This window comes from Humulus lupulus, chromosome 5 (assembly GCF_963169125.1).
Source record: "Humulus lupulus chromosome 5, drHumLupu1.1, whole genome shotgun sequence".
NCBI lineage: Eukaryota > Viridiplantae > Streptophyta > Magnoliopsida > Rosales > Cannabaceae > Humulus > Humulus lupulus.
Window position 1 is genome coordinate 191,542,649 of NC_084797.1, and position 17,230 is coordinate 191,559,878.

The 17,230-nt window shown below is 30.2% G+C and overlaps 1 protein-coding gene across 12 annotated transcripts in view; it reads left to right on the plus strand.

The window, feature by feature from the left end:
• The window catches only part of LOC133777970 (mitochondrial protein import protein ZIM17-like), a 39,497-nt gene that overhangs the window by 12,831 nt on the left and 9,436 nt on the right, over positions 1 to 17,230 (plus strand). For 2 of the 12 annotated variants that reach the window (XM_062217753.1, XM_062217752.1), the window contains exons 4-9: positions 12 to 74; positions 1,196 to 1,218; positions 1,313 to 1,406; positions 1,822 to 1,906; positions 2,004 to 2,056; positions 2,289 to 2,361. In XM_062217753.1, the coding sequence (XP_062073737.1) occupies positions 12 to 74; positions 1,196 to 1,218; positions 1,313 to 1,376 (150 nt within the window). In that variant the 3' untranslated portion in view covers positions 1,377 to 1,406; positions 1,822 to 1,906; positions 2,004 to 2,056; positions 2,289 to 2,361. Of the gene's footprint in view, positions 1 to 11; positions 75 to 1,195; positions 1,219 to 1,312; positions 1,407 to 1,821; positions 1,907 to 2,003; positions 2,247 to 2,288; positions 2,788 to 6,381; positions 6,698 to 17,230 lie in introns of those variants that run through there. The other 10 variants (XM_062217754.1, XM_062217751.1, XM_062217755.1 and 7 more) reach the window with 10 other exon arrangements.

Genomic DNA, 17,230 nt, shown 5'->3' on the forward strand with positions numbered 1-17,230 from the left:
ATTCTCCTCAGCTTGATTCACCTCCTCCAAGATGGGTTCATTTTGCTCATGGATTACTACTTTTCTTGTATCAGGTTTGATGAAATTTATTAAGGGCATGTTTGAAAGCAATTGTGTGATTAATAGGTCGTATAATTACATATCCTAGTAATTACATAAAATTTTAAATTTAATATACAAGGTTTGTTTGGATATCAAGTAGTAATTACTTATGAATTCTTATTGTTATATTTAGCAAAACCGTTAGTAATTACCTAGAAAACAATACTATGTAATAAATACTATTGACAATTAATAGTTTTTAGTAATTACACAATGTAATTACACTCAATTGTCATGGGCTATAAGAATTAGAAAGTGTAATTGAGATCCTTTAATTACCTTAAATTACATAGTTGTTGTATAATTACATGGTCATACAAACACGTCAAATTTAGTAATTACTCCAAATCACACCTAATTCCACCTAATTCCAATTACAGAGTGACTTTCTAAACACACTCTAAAGCACAACTGTATTGTCCATTGTATATACATTTCATGTGATGATGCTATGTACATGTAAAGTCTCATTTTCTTTAAAGTTAGATGACTTGATGATAGGTTTGTCCTGTCAATTGGTTAGCCAAACAGCAAAAATAGCAAGAAAAGATGAATGAAAATTGCCTCTGTATTGCAAAACCAGGTATTCGAGAGCCTGACTTCCCCCAATGGGGAATACAATTCTTCCAATTACCTCCTGCCTACACTCAGCTTCCTCTCTCCCTTTTATACACTAACCCCCCACTGGTATTACTGTGTACCTTACACCCACCCAAACTCCTCTCACACAACTAACTCATAACCAACTCTAATACAAATAATCAGCTGCTGTCAGCCTACCTTAGGTGCTCCTATTCCTTCTAGCATACACATACGTAAGGGGTGGCTTATCACTTGATAATGTTATAATTAACAAAGAATTGCATATTCATCCGTTCTTTGATTTCTTTGGATTATCTTTTACGATGTGTTCGTATATGTGGCCTGTGGGTACCACTCTATTGTTTGATGGACAATTATTTTTGCCAATTCTTTTTATTCATAGTACGTGTTGTTATCTACAGTGAAAATGTTATATATATATTGCATATGTATAAATGAATAATTACTGCATGATGATTCATTAAACTTCTTTTTTTTATTTGTGTTGCAGGATGTGATGCACTTGCTTGTGCGGTATGTTTTTTTTTCGCGTTGCCATTTTGTAGCTCTGAAAGATGAACTTGCGTTTGCTTATGATTTTCTGTTTAAATTTTGTTTTTGACTGTAGCTTGAGTCATTGGCTTTTGGAAGCACTTCCATGTGTGGAAGAGATACTTTCTGATTCTGGGTGATTTCAGCTGTCCCATTTTATGGTGGGAATAGTAAGTTAAATAGTTTGAACTTTATGTGGTAAAAACATTCAATTCTCCACCTATTTCTTGAGGAAATGAAGTAGGAATTGATTAATTCAACATCCGAAAAGAAAGTTGTCTGCGTTGTCCTTGGATAGGGGCTATGAATCTACTTTGAACCTCTTGTATTGATGCATGCTTGTACCTTTTAAATCACTATTTATTTGTTTTTCACAAATTATTTAATTAGAATGGGAAAGTTCATGTTCTATGCTAGTGAAATTTTTTAATATGCCAACATAAGTTACTATCTCAAATATATAACAATTTTAATTTTTTGGATAAAAATACCCTTAACATTCAAACACTTTTTTCCTTTCTTAGTCCGAACTCTCTCTCTAACGTTTTTCATTCTCTCACTCTCTTTCTTATTCTAATTTTGTAGATCTCAAAAAAAATACTAAATTTAAAAAAAGAATGTGCATCCCTTTAGCCATTGCAAATTCACTGACAGCCAGATTGAATGATGGGTATGTTGTATTATTTATTTATTAATTTTTTTTTCATTTTGCTCTTTATAATTGTACATTTTGAACACTTACGATCTTTCTTTTACCTGTTTTGCAGAGTTCCTTTAGTTGATGAAAGCTTGGTTCTTCTTGGTTACTTCCTATTCACACGTATGGTGTTTATGCATAAGATACATTACCCTATTTTCTATACAATTTTCGAATTCTTATAATCTGCTTAGTCATTTTGTTGAGTTCCAATATCATAAAAAGTTTGTTTGCAAGTGTAACTACTAAATCCACTTAAAAATAATGTATATACTTACAATAGATACCTTATTCATCTTATTAAATGTTTTAATGACTTGTTCTTACTGACAAATCATTTATTTGCTGTACTCAGCTGTACTCTATTTGCACTTTGCCACATCTGTAATTCATGAAATCACCATAGCCTTGGGAATTTGTTGCTTCAGGTGAGAATCTTTTACATAAAATTAAGGATGCAAATCAAACCTTCCTTGAGTTTAATTAAATTTATTCGTGACATGTTAGGATAACAAGGAAAGAAGCTTAAAATTCGTTGATGTACTCTTCATGCTATTAGTCTAATGTTCATCCAATGATTCTTAATTTACATGTTACCTTAACGTGTAAAATTGTGATCATTTATCTTTGCATTTTTTTTAGATTTTGATATTCTCTCTTTATTTATTTATTTTTCTCAATCTAGCTGGATATTTTTTATTTTTTTTACACAAGCCAGCTGGATAGCCTATTATTGATGCAGTAAATGCCAAGGTTTTTGCTAAAATATTTTTGTAACAACATTGGTGATAATTGTGTTGTGTAATAGATTGTTTACTGAGTTTCCAAATAAAATTAAGCACTCCCGAGGTAAAATATCTTATGCTCTAAAATACATCTTTTTTACCTTAATGAATAGTGTTTCACACATGTTGAGAAACAATATTCATTGAGTTTTAATAATTTTATTAATTTTTTAAAATCTTTTATATATATGTTAGATACTATTATATTTAATTATTTTAATTTTTTAAAATGAATAAAATATATTTTAAAATGATGTAGAGAAAAAATAGATAATAGTAGAGTATGGTGTCTCACATGGAACAAGTGTAAAAAATATTATATTGTATTATTAATAAGAACATGGGTAATTCTAGTAATCATCAATTGGTTTTTAGATGAAGTCTTATGATTTTTGTGTACTACAAGAAAAAGACTCTACATTGACGAATTTTGTCGTCGCTATAGATCAAGAAGTCGTCGCTATAGGTTTTAGGGGTGTTCGTGGTGCGGTTTGTCTCTAATTTTTTGGACCGCACCACATATGCGGTTTGAACAATTTTCCAAACCGCAACCCGCACTGCATAGACTTAAAACCGCATAAACTGCACTGCAAAAATGCGATGTGGTGCGGTGCGGTTTTGGCGGTTTATACCTATCGCCAAATAATTTAACAATTAAATATTATAATTAAGAAAGATTCATAATAAATCTTATAACCATAGAGTATTTAACAAAATAATTAAATGTACAACAAGCTAATAAACTTTAAGCAAAAAATAAAAATATAACAAACTAATAACAAATAAAAAATGTAATATAAAAGTAAATATTATTTTAATTAAGGAGGAATATCTTTAGATTGAAGTAGAATATGATTAGCATCTTATGAAACATTATATTTCTTTCTAGATATTGTGTATATTATATTATACTATATAAATATTTATGCATTAACTTTAAATGTAGTAAAATTGAAAAAAAATAAAATAAAAAATTTAATATATATAATGACGCGGTGCAGTGTGGTTTGAACTGCATTTATAAAATTTAAAACCGCAAACCACACCGCACTGCGTGGTTTGGCAAAAATACAAACCGCAATCGCATCGCGAAGGGTTCTAAACCGCAAATTGCGGTGCGGTGTGGTGTGGTGTGGGCGGTTTTATGAACACCCCTAGTAGGTATACAACGACATGTCGTCGCCAAAACGACGTCGCTACAGGTTCGTATGTGTAGCGATGAAAAAACACAATCGTCGCAGTAGTGTTTTACTACAGCGATGACATGTCAGTCGCAGTAAGAAATTCTTTTTTTTTTGTTGGACTGAGATATTGCGACGACATGTCGCTGTAGGTGGTTGCAAAATTTGAAAATTTGAATTTAAAAAATTCCTACAGCGATCACATGTCGTCGCTGTAGGTTCATCGACCACCCACATCTACATCGACAATATGTTGTCGATGTAGAGTGTGGGTTTATATGCCTTCAGCGACGACATGTTGTCGTCGTAAGGTCACAAAATCTTAGATTTTCGTGTTCGGTGAGCAACCTACTGCGACGACAAGTCGTCGATGTAGGTATATAATTTTTAAAAAAAAAAAATTAATTAAAGTTTATTTAATGAAATATTAAATATTAGTTACATAAATAAATAAAACCAATTTATTAATTAAATAATACAACCAATTTAAAATTAGTACAGTCTCCAAAATGTAAAAAACAAAACATAAGTTATATTGTCTCCAAAATAAAATAAAAACAACACAAAATATTAGTAAGTTCAAAATAATAATATAATCAAATTAAATATCATCTAAATCAATTCCAAAGTCATCATCATTGTTGGGTTGTTGTGGTGGTTGTGGCTGTTGTGGTTGAAATTGGCCCGAGCCTGGAAATTGTGGAGCTTGGATGTTCGGATTTGTAGCTTGCATAAATTGTTGTATTTGTTGAAAGTTGCTGTTCTGAGTCATAATGACTTGACTGAAGTGTTGAACCATGAACTAGAAAACCTCAGTTGGTACCATTGGAGGGCCGGCTGTGGTGGACGAAAATGGTGATGCCTCTGATTGTGAAGGATTTGGTGGCGCCTGAGGCAAAGGTACTAGTGTCCTTCAACTTGCGTCCAATACCTCGGTTGTGGCCATGACGTTGACCAAGTACTTTTGAGACGACTTGTGTCTCATCGACAGAGACACGTCCTGCTGAAGATTCAGATTGGGATTGAGATTGAGTTTGGGATTGTGTCTGGACTTCTTGCTGCAAGGCATCTTGCAGTTTAGAAACAAGACAATTAATACATAATATAAATAATAATAAACATATATACAAAACTTAGAAAGTTATTTACTTATGCATCATTAGCATTCGTGTTCACCTATCCACATGTCAGATGATTGTGCATGTCATAGAACGTATCAATAATCCTTGGTCTGAAGATTCATATTTAGAAAACAAAATGTAACAAAATATCAGTTAAATATTAAAATTATTATTAAAATAACTAAAATTATTTCAAATTATCTATATATTTTTATTTACCTTCTTAAATTGAGTAGAAGCATAAGAGGTCGATCCATGGAGACTTGGATACTTCTGTTTTGCTTTGTTGGTAGCATTTACCTTTGAGCGTGCCATGAACTGTGGAGTGGTGAAAAATTCAACAAACTTTTGCCAACTCTCATTGTCCATGTCCTCTGGTGAATTCTTTCTGGTTGTCTCAATATCATCATACACTCTATGTTCATTGAAGTATTTTTTTTTGCGACCTTTTTTTATCTTTGTAGCGATTCTGAAACTCTCGTCCAATCCCAGTTTCTATCAGTCGCCGCTCAAGGAGAGCTCGGGAAGAATAAAAAATTCCTTAAAAAAAATTAAACTGGTTAGAATTTTGAAATTATAAAAAAACATTACATGTGAATAAGTTGATAAATTTACCTCAATCTTTTGCATCAATCCTATCTTGTGCTCATCTGGAACATTTTGTCACGAGTCATAATATAACGGGACATGGTGACCAATAAGGTTACCAATAAGTCTCGTGAACAATATCCCAAAATCACCAACTGTTTTGTAGGTTCTCTCCTTCATATCAAATTGTAGAGCCAACAGACCTTTATTGTCATTGACGAGCTGCTGCAAATTTTTTTATCGAGACTGGCCTCTTCTTTTTACGGTAGCCGTTGCATATTTTAATTAAACAATAAAATTAAATTGAATAAAATAATAAGAATTTGTCATTTATTGATAAAACATAGACTAATTATAGTATATTACATGTCTCACAAGAAGTAGGAACTCGCGAGGATCTAGAGGAGGATCACCTGCTCCATCACCACCATGAGAATGAGCAACAACAACAGACATATCTTTATAGTTTAAATAATTATTAACTTAACATTAGTTATAGTTGGAGGTTAATTACATAACTTAAAATGTATAACATTTGTCATTAAAATTTCGCTAATGCACTTGAAACTATTGAAAAACAAACATTGTTGAGAAAAGTCATATATTGATTTAAAAGTCATAAAATTAAAACATACACATTAAACATACAATAATAATTTACATAAAAAAATATTATTACTCATCAATGTCTATTCCTACATCATCATCTGTACTTTCTAAATCATTTTCACTAATTTCGTAATTGATGAAATCATCATCTACATCTGGAACAGATCGAGACGTTTCCCCAATTATGCTGGTGTGAGCAGGTCGATCTAAATGCAAAACCTTCAACTCTCCTAAATCCATAGTGAGTACAAAATTAAATGAAGTACTATCATGCACGACATCAATCTCGTTATCATCATCGATGCTCGGATGATCCCAGATGTTTTGATGATTGACTTCTTCTACTTCATGCCAATTTTTGTTTCTTGAAGAATCTTTCTAGTAGAAAATTTATTTTGCTTGAGTTACGAGAATAAACTGCTCTTTCTTGTACCATTCAGAATTAATCATATGATACTAGTTATGTTATTTTCAGTCAAATTTCAACCCTTGCTTGCATCGGTGTTGAACCATTTGCATCGAAACTACCGAGTAACCATGGGAATAACATAACTCTACAATCTACTCAAGTTGGCCATAGAAAGTGAAATCATCGGTTCCTAGCACCGAAACTCCACTATTTTGAGTGGTACGTCTTTCGTCACGATTATGTACCAAAAACTTCACACTGTTAACAATGTAAGCAGTGTAGGAGTATGCATTATGATTGAACCTGTTTGCTAAAGCAAATAATTCATCAGTACACTCAGTTGACTGTACTTGTTGCAAACGACCCATCTATAGAGTATGACACAAAAAAAGAAAACACAATGAGATTAATATTAATCGATACGAATTTAATAAGAATTCTACAGTTTCGATAATTTACATTCAATTTAAATCAGCTAAGGAAATATTTTTGAAGATTTGTGTTTGAATTTTCTTGAAGACATTCACAGTATAACAGAAGGATTAAGGTAAAATAACAGTTGGCTAAGAATTAAATTTAATTAATTCATGTGTGTTGAGCTACTTACACCATATATGGTTGGATTTAAGGGATATTGTTGAGTACAAACCATTCCGATTCTTTGCTACTTGGACGACATTGTGATTCAAAAACTGACAACTGTCTTTTCGGAAAAACAATATCCGCATTTCTTTCTGCACGATTAAATTTAGTCTCTACACCTTAAAAATATTGTGAACAAAAAGTCAAAGCTTCATTGGCAACATAACCCTTCGCTATAGAACCTTCATGACACGTCTTATTCCTGAAATAATTTTTCAACTTCTTCATATATCGCTCAAACGGATACATCCACCTCATGTAAACTGGTCCTCCGTTGATAGTTTCTTGCGGTAAATGAAGAATTAAATGAATCATTATGTCAAAAAAGGATGGAGAAAAAATTAACTCCAACTTGCACAAAATTTGTATCACTTGATCTTTTGCATTCTCCATGTCCTTAGCAACCAATGTACGAGCACAAATTTGCTTAAAGAAATTGCAAAGGTCAATGATTGTCTTTGAAGTAGGCTTATCCAAGTAGCATCGAATTCCTACCTACATTAGATGTTGCATAAGAATGTGACAATTATGAGATTTCAACCCAACAATATTGTCATCATTATGAGTTACTTTCTTAGAGAAATTTAAATTGAAGCCATTTGGAAGTCTAACTCATTTTATAAACTTACAAAAAAATTTGTCTATTGCCCGGTGTAAGATGTGGTTTGATCAACTTCGTACCGTCTTCCTTGGGGTGCAACTCTTATCGAATGCATCAATTCTTCAAGTTTACTCGTATGTTAGTGGTGCCTTTAGATTTCTCATTCATAAGAAAAGTACAGAGTAAAATGTGGCGAACATTTTTCTCTATATGCATCATATCTAAATTGTGCTTCAGTTCAAGTTCGAACCAGTAATCAAGTTCAAAGAAAATACTCTTTTGACTCCAATTAAGCTCTTATGAATCTCGTTTTCTTTTCACACATCTGAAACTGACACGTTTACCTGACAAACGATCTGAAACATGCGCTAATGTTCGAATATGTCTTGGATATTGAATTTTCTTGGAAGATGTTCTTTTTTATAATTCTCATCAAACAAGCGACTCTTCCTCCACTTATGCATAAAAGATAAGAATCTTCTATGACCAACATAAGTCATCTGCCCAATTACCCAACATGAAGGAATGTCTTCGTTGCATGAATGACATGTTATATATCCTTGGTCACTCCAACCAGATAAACTAATACGGGTTGGAAAATCATTGATAGTCCATAATAGTGTTGCACGCATTCTGAATACACTGTTCGTTGCAGCATCTCTGGTTTGAACTCCTTCATCCCACAACTCCTTCAATTCATCTACCACAGGCCTCAAATAGACATTCATGTCATTCCCAGGTAATTTCAGACCGGGAATCAATAAATTCAGCATAAATGATGACTCTTTCATGCACAACCAATATGACATATTGTACGTGCAGAATATTATCGGCCACATGCTGTAAGATAGACTCATGTTACCAAATAGATTAGAACCATCAACAGACAAACCCAATTGAAAGTTTCTGGGTTCTTTGGAAAAATATGGATATCTGGAATCAAGTTGTTTCCAAGCACTCCCATCAGCAGGATGGTGCATCACACCATCTTCTTTTGATCGTCCAATACTATGTTTGTTCATATCATTTGCTAGATGTTTTGAATCATAAAGACACTTCAGCCTAGGAGTCAAATGGAAGTACCGCAACACTTTTTGGGCGAATTTTTTTCCCTTTGTGTCTTTGTCAACCCATCGGCTCTCACCACATACAGGACAATTCTGTTCATGGGAATTATCCTTCAAGAACAAACAACACTCATATTTGCAAGCATGAATTGATTGATAATCTAACCCTAACTTCCTCGTATTTTTCTTAGACTTATAGAATGAAGCTGGATTCTTATTCTCTTTCAGGAATGCAAATTTCATAAACTATAAAAGTTCATCGAATGAACTATTTGTCCATTTATTCATAACTTTTATGTGCATCATCTTCACCAAGAAGTTCAAGGGAGACAACCAAGTATAACCAGGGTGCAACTCAGCTTCGACCTCTTGAAACAGACTATCAAATTGATTCTTTGCATTATTGCCACGACCATATGAAATTCTTTCATTTACACATTGAGCTCCGTCGTCCACTACTGGAGGCATATCAACTTTACCGTGGTAAGTCCATTTCACATATCGCTGCAGAAACCCATATTTGTGTATGTGAGCCTCCACCACATCCAGGTTTTAACTCAGCATATTGACACACTAAACGCATGAGCACCTGACTTCTCCTGAAACATTTACATGATTCTTGACCATTTTTATAAATGCTTGAAGACCATTTAAAAAATTATCAAAGTTACGTCGTCTATTAGTTATCTAACTCTTGTAAAAAACATAACTGATTCAAGTGGAAAATAAATTATCACGATGTGATAATCGTAAAAAACTACATTTATTTAATAATAATTTTTTTATCACCAAAATGCTAATTTTTTTAAAGTAAATTATGAAATCTTATGAATAAATTATTAAATTTTATGAATATATATTATCAAATTTTATGAATATTTATTATTGTTAGATATGAATGTATTATAAAGTTTTATTATATAATCAAATATTTAATTATAATTATTATTATGTTATTTAATAATTATCAAATTCTTAATATAATTTTTACTTTTTATTTTTTAAAAAACAACAATAAAATTTTATTATTTTAAAATTATTAATTTAATTTTAACTTAATTTTAAAAGTAAAGTTAACTTAATTACCTATTTTTCTACATATATTATCAAATTTTATGAACATGTCATAAAATTAATTAAATAAACAAATATTTAATTATAAATTTATTAATTTACCATTAAAGATTATTATTTTAATTTCTACTTATTTTATAAAAAAATAGTAATAAAATTTTATACTTGTAAAATTATTATTTTAATTTACACTTTATAATTTTTTAATTATTTTTATTAATTGCTTTAAAATTTATTAATTAAAATTTTTAATCACATTAATTTTAAAATTACTTTGTAATACTTAATTTTTCTAAATCTATTGAAATTTTGGCAGCATAACCGACTGTAATCTAACTATTTCAAAATTTAAAATCTGCATATAAACCAGTCCCATAACATACATAAATTTTAATACAATTATTTAAATTCACAAATAAACAACAAAAACATGTTATAAACATATTCCCAAATCAACATAATATTTATCTAACCTAACATATATATAATTAAAAAAAAACATAATATAAACATCTAATATGGATTTATCTAACCTATAACATAGAATACCCAATACAATGAAATATCATCTAAATTAATATATTTTTATAACCTAATATATAATTTTATTATAATAAAAAATTAAACAACTATGAAACTTTTTTATGTCAAATTAATTTTTTTATTATCAAAATTAAACTAAATTAGCATATAAATTAATCTATGAAAAAAATTTCATCAACATAAACAATCCATATTTTCTTAAAAAAACCTATACACATTAATTTATATACACATACATATATATATATATAATAATAAACATATACATATATAACCCCCAAAAAATATAGTAAAGATAAATAAAAATGCATATATACCTCTATTAATCCTCCAACCAACGTAGATTCACCACACTCACAATCCTTGCACAATCTAAAAAACTAAAAAAAAAATGATCACAAACCATTTTTACCATATACAAAAATCAAACAAATATTGACAAAAAATACATTTTAATGAACAAAATACAAAATAATGAGTGATAAATACACATACTTGAAGAAATGGGGTAAAAAATTGGCCTGAAAATCGCCTAAAGGGGGTTGGGTGGCAGAGATGGTAAAAAACCGTTTCCGTTTTTCAAATTTTGTGAAAATGAGGAAAGAAGTGGCTTGGGTTGGGGTTAATGACAATGGACTTTATAGCGACGACATGTCGTCGCTATAGGTCTAACCCCAGAATCGTCGCTGAAGACAGAACACGTCGTTTCATTTTAACCTACAGCGACGACTCGTCGTCGTTAGTGAAAATTTGACTGAAATTTACGGCGGTCCACTTTCCCTCCGTTTTCTTTATGGACCTTGTAGCGACTACATGTCGTCTCTATACACTGAAATTTTAATTGCCCACTGGATTAAATGAGTCTCTATAGCGACGACATGTTGTCGCTATACGGAGTGAAAATTGACAACCAACTTCATGTCGTCGATATAGACAAAGATATATATATATATATATATTTTACGAGGATTCTACGATGACGACAGGTCGTTGTCGTAGAGTTAGTTCCTGCATCTTGTTCCCTCCAAATTTGGAATTTGGAGAGTATGTTGTGTGTTGTTAACGACCCTATAGCGACGACATGTCGTCGCTATAAATTATTTATTTTAATAAATTAAAAAAATGACTTTTTCATGGATTTCGACAACATACAGCAACGACTCTCGTCGCAATGGTTGTCGTCGCTGTTGAGTCTTTTTCTTGTAGTGGTCATGGTATCTTGAGTCAATTTCCCAGCTTGCATCGATCCACACCGATCCAAAGAGTGAGATAACTTTAAAAATGCTTGAGATCCGCATAGTGTAATAAGACACTTGAGATCCTAATAGTGAGCTAAGATGCACGAGATCCGCATAGTGCAAAAATACCTTTGAGATTCATAAAAATAAGCGAGTTGAAAAAAGGCCACATGTGATTTAAGATTGGTGAGTGAAAAATCACCACCATCTTGAAAAAGGGGTATTGGAGTATGTTGTCAAACATGGTAAGTGTAAAAATATTGAGCCATTAATATGAACATAGATAACTCCATTAATCACCGATTGATTTTTAGATGGAGCCCCATGATTCTTGATGTATGGTATAATGTAAAAGTTTGAGGTAAAATAAAAAAAAATGTTTTGGTGAGATATTTTAGAGTATAGAGTAGAACACCTATTAGGAGTGTTGCATGTTAGTATATATATGTAACGCTCAAATTTCCCTAATAAGGCTTAGTTGATTTATTAGGGGGTCATGAGGGCAATAATTGAATATTATGTGCATGTTTGTGATTATATGCATGATTATATGAATTATGTGAGTTATATTATAATATGAGTGTATTTGCATATTTAGTATATTAAGCATGCATGTGGGTCTGTTTCTTATTAGGACATTTTCGTAATGTTGGCCCGTTGATGGCGTATTTGAATATGTGTGTTTTGTGATTAAGAGCACAGTATTATGTGAATAAATTTGAGTTAGTCAGCACTAGGCGATCGTAGGGAGCAAGTTAACAGTTTAGTCATAACGGAGTCAAATACCTGGCTCAGAGTGAGCCTAGAGGTATTTTAGTAATTTAGTATATTATTGAGATTTAACGGGTAATGCAAAATTCCTTAGTAATTATTTGAGGATATTGGAATTAACGAGGAAATTATGAGGTGATAATTGAGATTGCTGGAAATGTGGCAAAAGACTAATTTGCCCCTGAGGGCATTAGAGAGCAAAGCATATGCAAAGAGCATTTTAGTCTTTGTGCCAATGTAGTGATTGTTGGGGTTTTATGCCCGAATTAAAACTCAATTTATTTGTAATCTCATTTATTATCAATAAAAGAATAGAAATCATTTTATGACTTGGTCAATCACTTTGCTCACATTTTTATTTTCATGATTATTTGTTTAATATAAATTTCTATTCAATCTCGAGCATATAGCTAATCGTATTTATAGTGACGTAATCATAATGTAATATAAATATGATTATATGTTCAAATATAAGTTAGTCCTAAGATTAGTCAGTGCACATGATTTACATTGATTTGCCAATCTACGATATGATCTACTTACATATTGTAGTGTTATGTTCTTTCCAGAACATTAGCAAAGTAGATAAGTTCAAATGTATTTGTTACATCAGACTAGACCAATATTGACAGCTGATAGGACAAGTAAACATACCGTTATTATCTATTCTAGTCATATCATATAGTTGACCATAGATCAATTCAATCTCAATTCTAAGTCATTAGTATTCTAACTGATTGTATTATTTGAGATTATTTGACTTCCAACTCATTATAACAAATATTGACCCCCAACTATGGAATTCAGTAATAATGAGTTGGTAAAAAATGAGCATAATCACACTGGAGAGGAAATGTATGCTTATTTAGAAAACTATTTAGGAGAAACAGTAAAAGCACATTGGGAGAGGTATAAAGCTCGGTACCCTAATGAAATAAAAGAATTAATTGATTTAGGAAATAAACCTTATAATTTTGTTAATAAAATACATCTTTCAATAATTGGAGAAGATCTTAATAGTTGATTATTAAGTGTTCGATAAGATGCTACGAAAAAACTAGAACAAATATATATTAGGGATTGGAAATATATTAAAGTTTATATTAATGATTTTGTAAAATTAGGAAGTATTTCAGGAAACGCTATTAATAGTGAATTAGGAGATAAAATGCTAATAAAATTACCTGGAGCTTTAGGAACAGAAATAGTAAACTCATGGAATAATAACATGGCACACACTAGAAATACGACCATGGATAGTTTAAGTATTAGAGGAATTTTATCCTAAAACATTTAGTAGATAAATGTACTTTTATCTAAGTACAAAAACAATTAAAAGGAGACAATTTTAGTTTTTGTAGTAATATATTTACTCCACAACAATATGGAATAAAAGATAGAGAGTATAAACTAAGACATAATAAAAAATATAAAGGGAATAAAAAGTACTATCAATTAAGACGAAGTAACGCTAAAAGACCTTTCCTTCAAAAATGTAGACATGTAAGAAGATATAATGATAAAAGAGATTATCGAAATAAAATAACATGTTTTTCTTGTGGAGAGATAAGACACGTCTCTACTAGTTGCAGAAAGAAAAATAATAATTTTAGTAGAGAAGCAATGTTAGTAGAACAATTTAATATGGATTTCCTTAATGTTGAAGATGATATGTCTGACACAGAAAATATTTATAGTATAGAAGAAATAGACCTAGACCAAATTATAGAAGAACAAAATAATAGTTCAGATGAAGAAGAATACCATGTTAATATAAATCCAGAATATGAGATATTAAATGAATTTATGGATATTGGAGAATGTATACATAACTGGGAAATAAATAAGGGAAGCTTAGGAAGAGCATGTAGTAATTGTAAATTCTACCCGAGCTATAGTAAAAGAGCAAAATGTAGTATCTGTTTTGAAGAAATGTGCATTAAATGTATTAATAAATTATATCAAACTAATATAGGAGAAGTCAGTCAAGTAAATAAAATTAATAAAATTTAATAATAGAAGAAAGAATTAGAACACTTGAAAATAGAGTAGCACTATTAGAAGAAGAAATAATAAATTATCAACATATTAATAATACCATAAATAATCAAGAAGAGCAAACTGAACTGATAGATGCTATACATTTAGTTTGTAATTCTAGTAATCTATACAGTCTAAAAATAAAAGGATTATTCATCCATAAAGATATAAAAATAGAAATAATCTATTTTATTGACACGGGATGCAGTTCCGTAGTAATGGATAGTACACTAATACCTAGAAAATATTGGAAAACATCTAGTTCACCAAGAATAGCCCAACAAATGGATACGAATACTTTTGAATATAAATATTATCTTGACCCTTGTAAATTTCAATTCTTTACAAATTGTAATGATTATAGCAACGAGTATCAATCAGGCCAAGTATGACTCAGGGACTTAAAAATGAATAATATAGATATTATTATAGGATTAGATTTAATATTAAAACAAAACGGAGGCATTAACATTACTAAAAAATATGTTAATATTTATAAAATGGCTAGTAGTATACTCATTCAATCAGAGTTGCTGCGGAAGCGTGGTGGCTATCCTAGTAATTTAGAAAACACCCAATGTAACTGTAAAATATTAGGATCATGTAAAAATTTAATAGAAGAAAATATAGAAGAAAATGAATTAGTAGATATAATAAAAGAAATAAAACTAGATAGAGAAATAATAACAGGAAAAGAATTATACGACTTAATATTTAGTAACGATATAGAATATTTAATATATAAACTACAAAAACAAGGAAATATCAGAAATAGTATGAAAAATTTAAAACAAAATGATAATCCAATATGTAAAGTATTAATAAAAAATCCAGATTATAAAATAGCTGGTTAAACACTAAAATTTAATCCTATAGACATAGAAGATTTTAAAGATCATATTGACGAATTATTAAAAAATAAATTTATTAGACATAGTGACTCACCACATATGAGTCCTACTTTTCTAGTAAGAAACCATAGTAAAATAGTTAGGGGAAAAAGTAGAATGGTAATAAATTATAAAAGATTAAACGATAATACTGAAGACGACTCTTATAATATTCCTGATAAAGATGTTTTAATAAATAAAATACAAGGTTGTAGAGTTTTTAGTAAATTTGACTTAAAATCAGGTTTCTACCAAATAAAGATGGCAGAAGCTAGTATTCCCTGGACAACATTTGTTTGCCCACAACGACTATTTGAATGGTTAGAAATGCCACAGTAATATTTCAGAGAAGAATGAATAAAATATTTAATGAATTAAGTTATTGTTTAGTATATATTGACGATATTCTAGTATTTAGCAAAGATTATAAGGAACATGAGTACCATTTAAAACAAGTTTTAAAAAAATTTGAACAGTATGGTTTAATTATTAGCAAAAAGAAAATGGAATTAGGAAAAGAATATATAAAATTTCTAGGATCCGAAATAGGAAAAGGGAAAATAATATTACAAGATCATATTAGTAAAAAAATACTAGATTTCCCTGAAAAGTTTGAAGATTTAAAAAGTATTCAATAATTTCTTGGATTATTAAATTATGCCCGTTCATAAATTAAGAATTTATCTAAATTACTTGAGCCATTATATAATAAAACCAAACTTAATGGTCAAAGATACTTCAACATTGAAGATATTAAACTAGTAAAGAAAATCAAAGAAGTAGTAAAAACCTTAGAAAGTTTATCCCTTCCATTAATAACTGATTATTTAATAATAGAAACAGAGGGATGTGATAAAGGATAGGGAGCAGTATTAAAGAAAAAGCCTAATAAATATTCTAATAAAGATACTGAAGAAATATCAAGATATGCTTCAGGATAGTATAAAGAAAAAAGTATTACTAGTATTGATGCCGAAATAATGGCAATCAAATATTCCTTAGATGCATTCAATCTTTATTTAATTAATAAAAAAGAATTTACTATTAGAACAGATTGCCAAGCAATAGTAAGCTTTTATGAAAAAATGAGGCAAAGTAATAAAAAACTAATGACTAATAGATTGACAAAATTCCTTAATAATTTTATTATTAAAGGATATAATCATACTATTGAGCATATTAAAGGAAAATATAATTATTATGCTGATGTATTATCTCGATTAATTTACAATACAAATGGACCGACAACCATTTCGTCCAATAATGTATAGGCCTGGAATACATCCCGAGCCAAAATGGCAAACAGACAAGCAGTAGACCAAATAATATATAGTCAGCCAATGGAAAAAGGTGAGGCAATATCCTTCAGAGAATTAGTATTACATTGTTATGGTAATAGTGAAACCAAATATATCCCTCACAATGCCATTAGTAAAGAACAACAATGCTTATTAGATAATCTTCATTACGCCTATCTATTTAATAATCCTAGATATTTCTAGGTAGTAGTAAAATGCCTAATAGAATACTTCCAAATTAAGAAATTTTTTTATTACTATTTAGTATTTCAAAGGAAAAAACCAGGATTATATAAGTCATGGCAATCAGTAGCCGAAACAGTAGATAAATTTAATAATGCCATTTGGAAATGCCAAATAAATTATGAAGAAGCTACTAAAGCTGCTATTATGTATTGGGATCTCAATTATTATGATGAGACAAAAGATAAGGGGAAAGA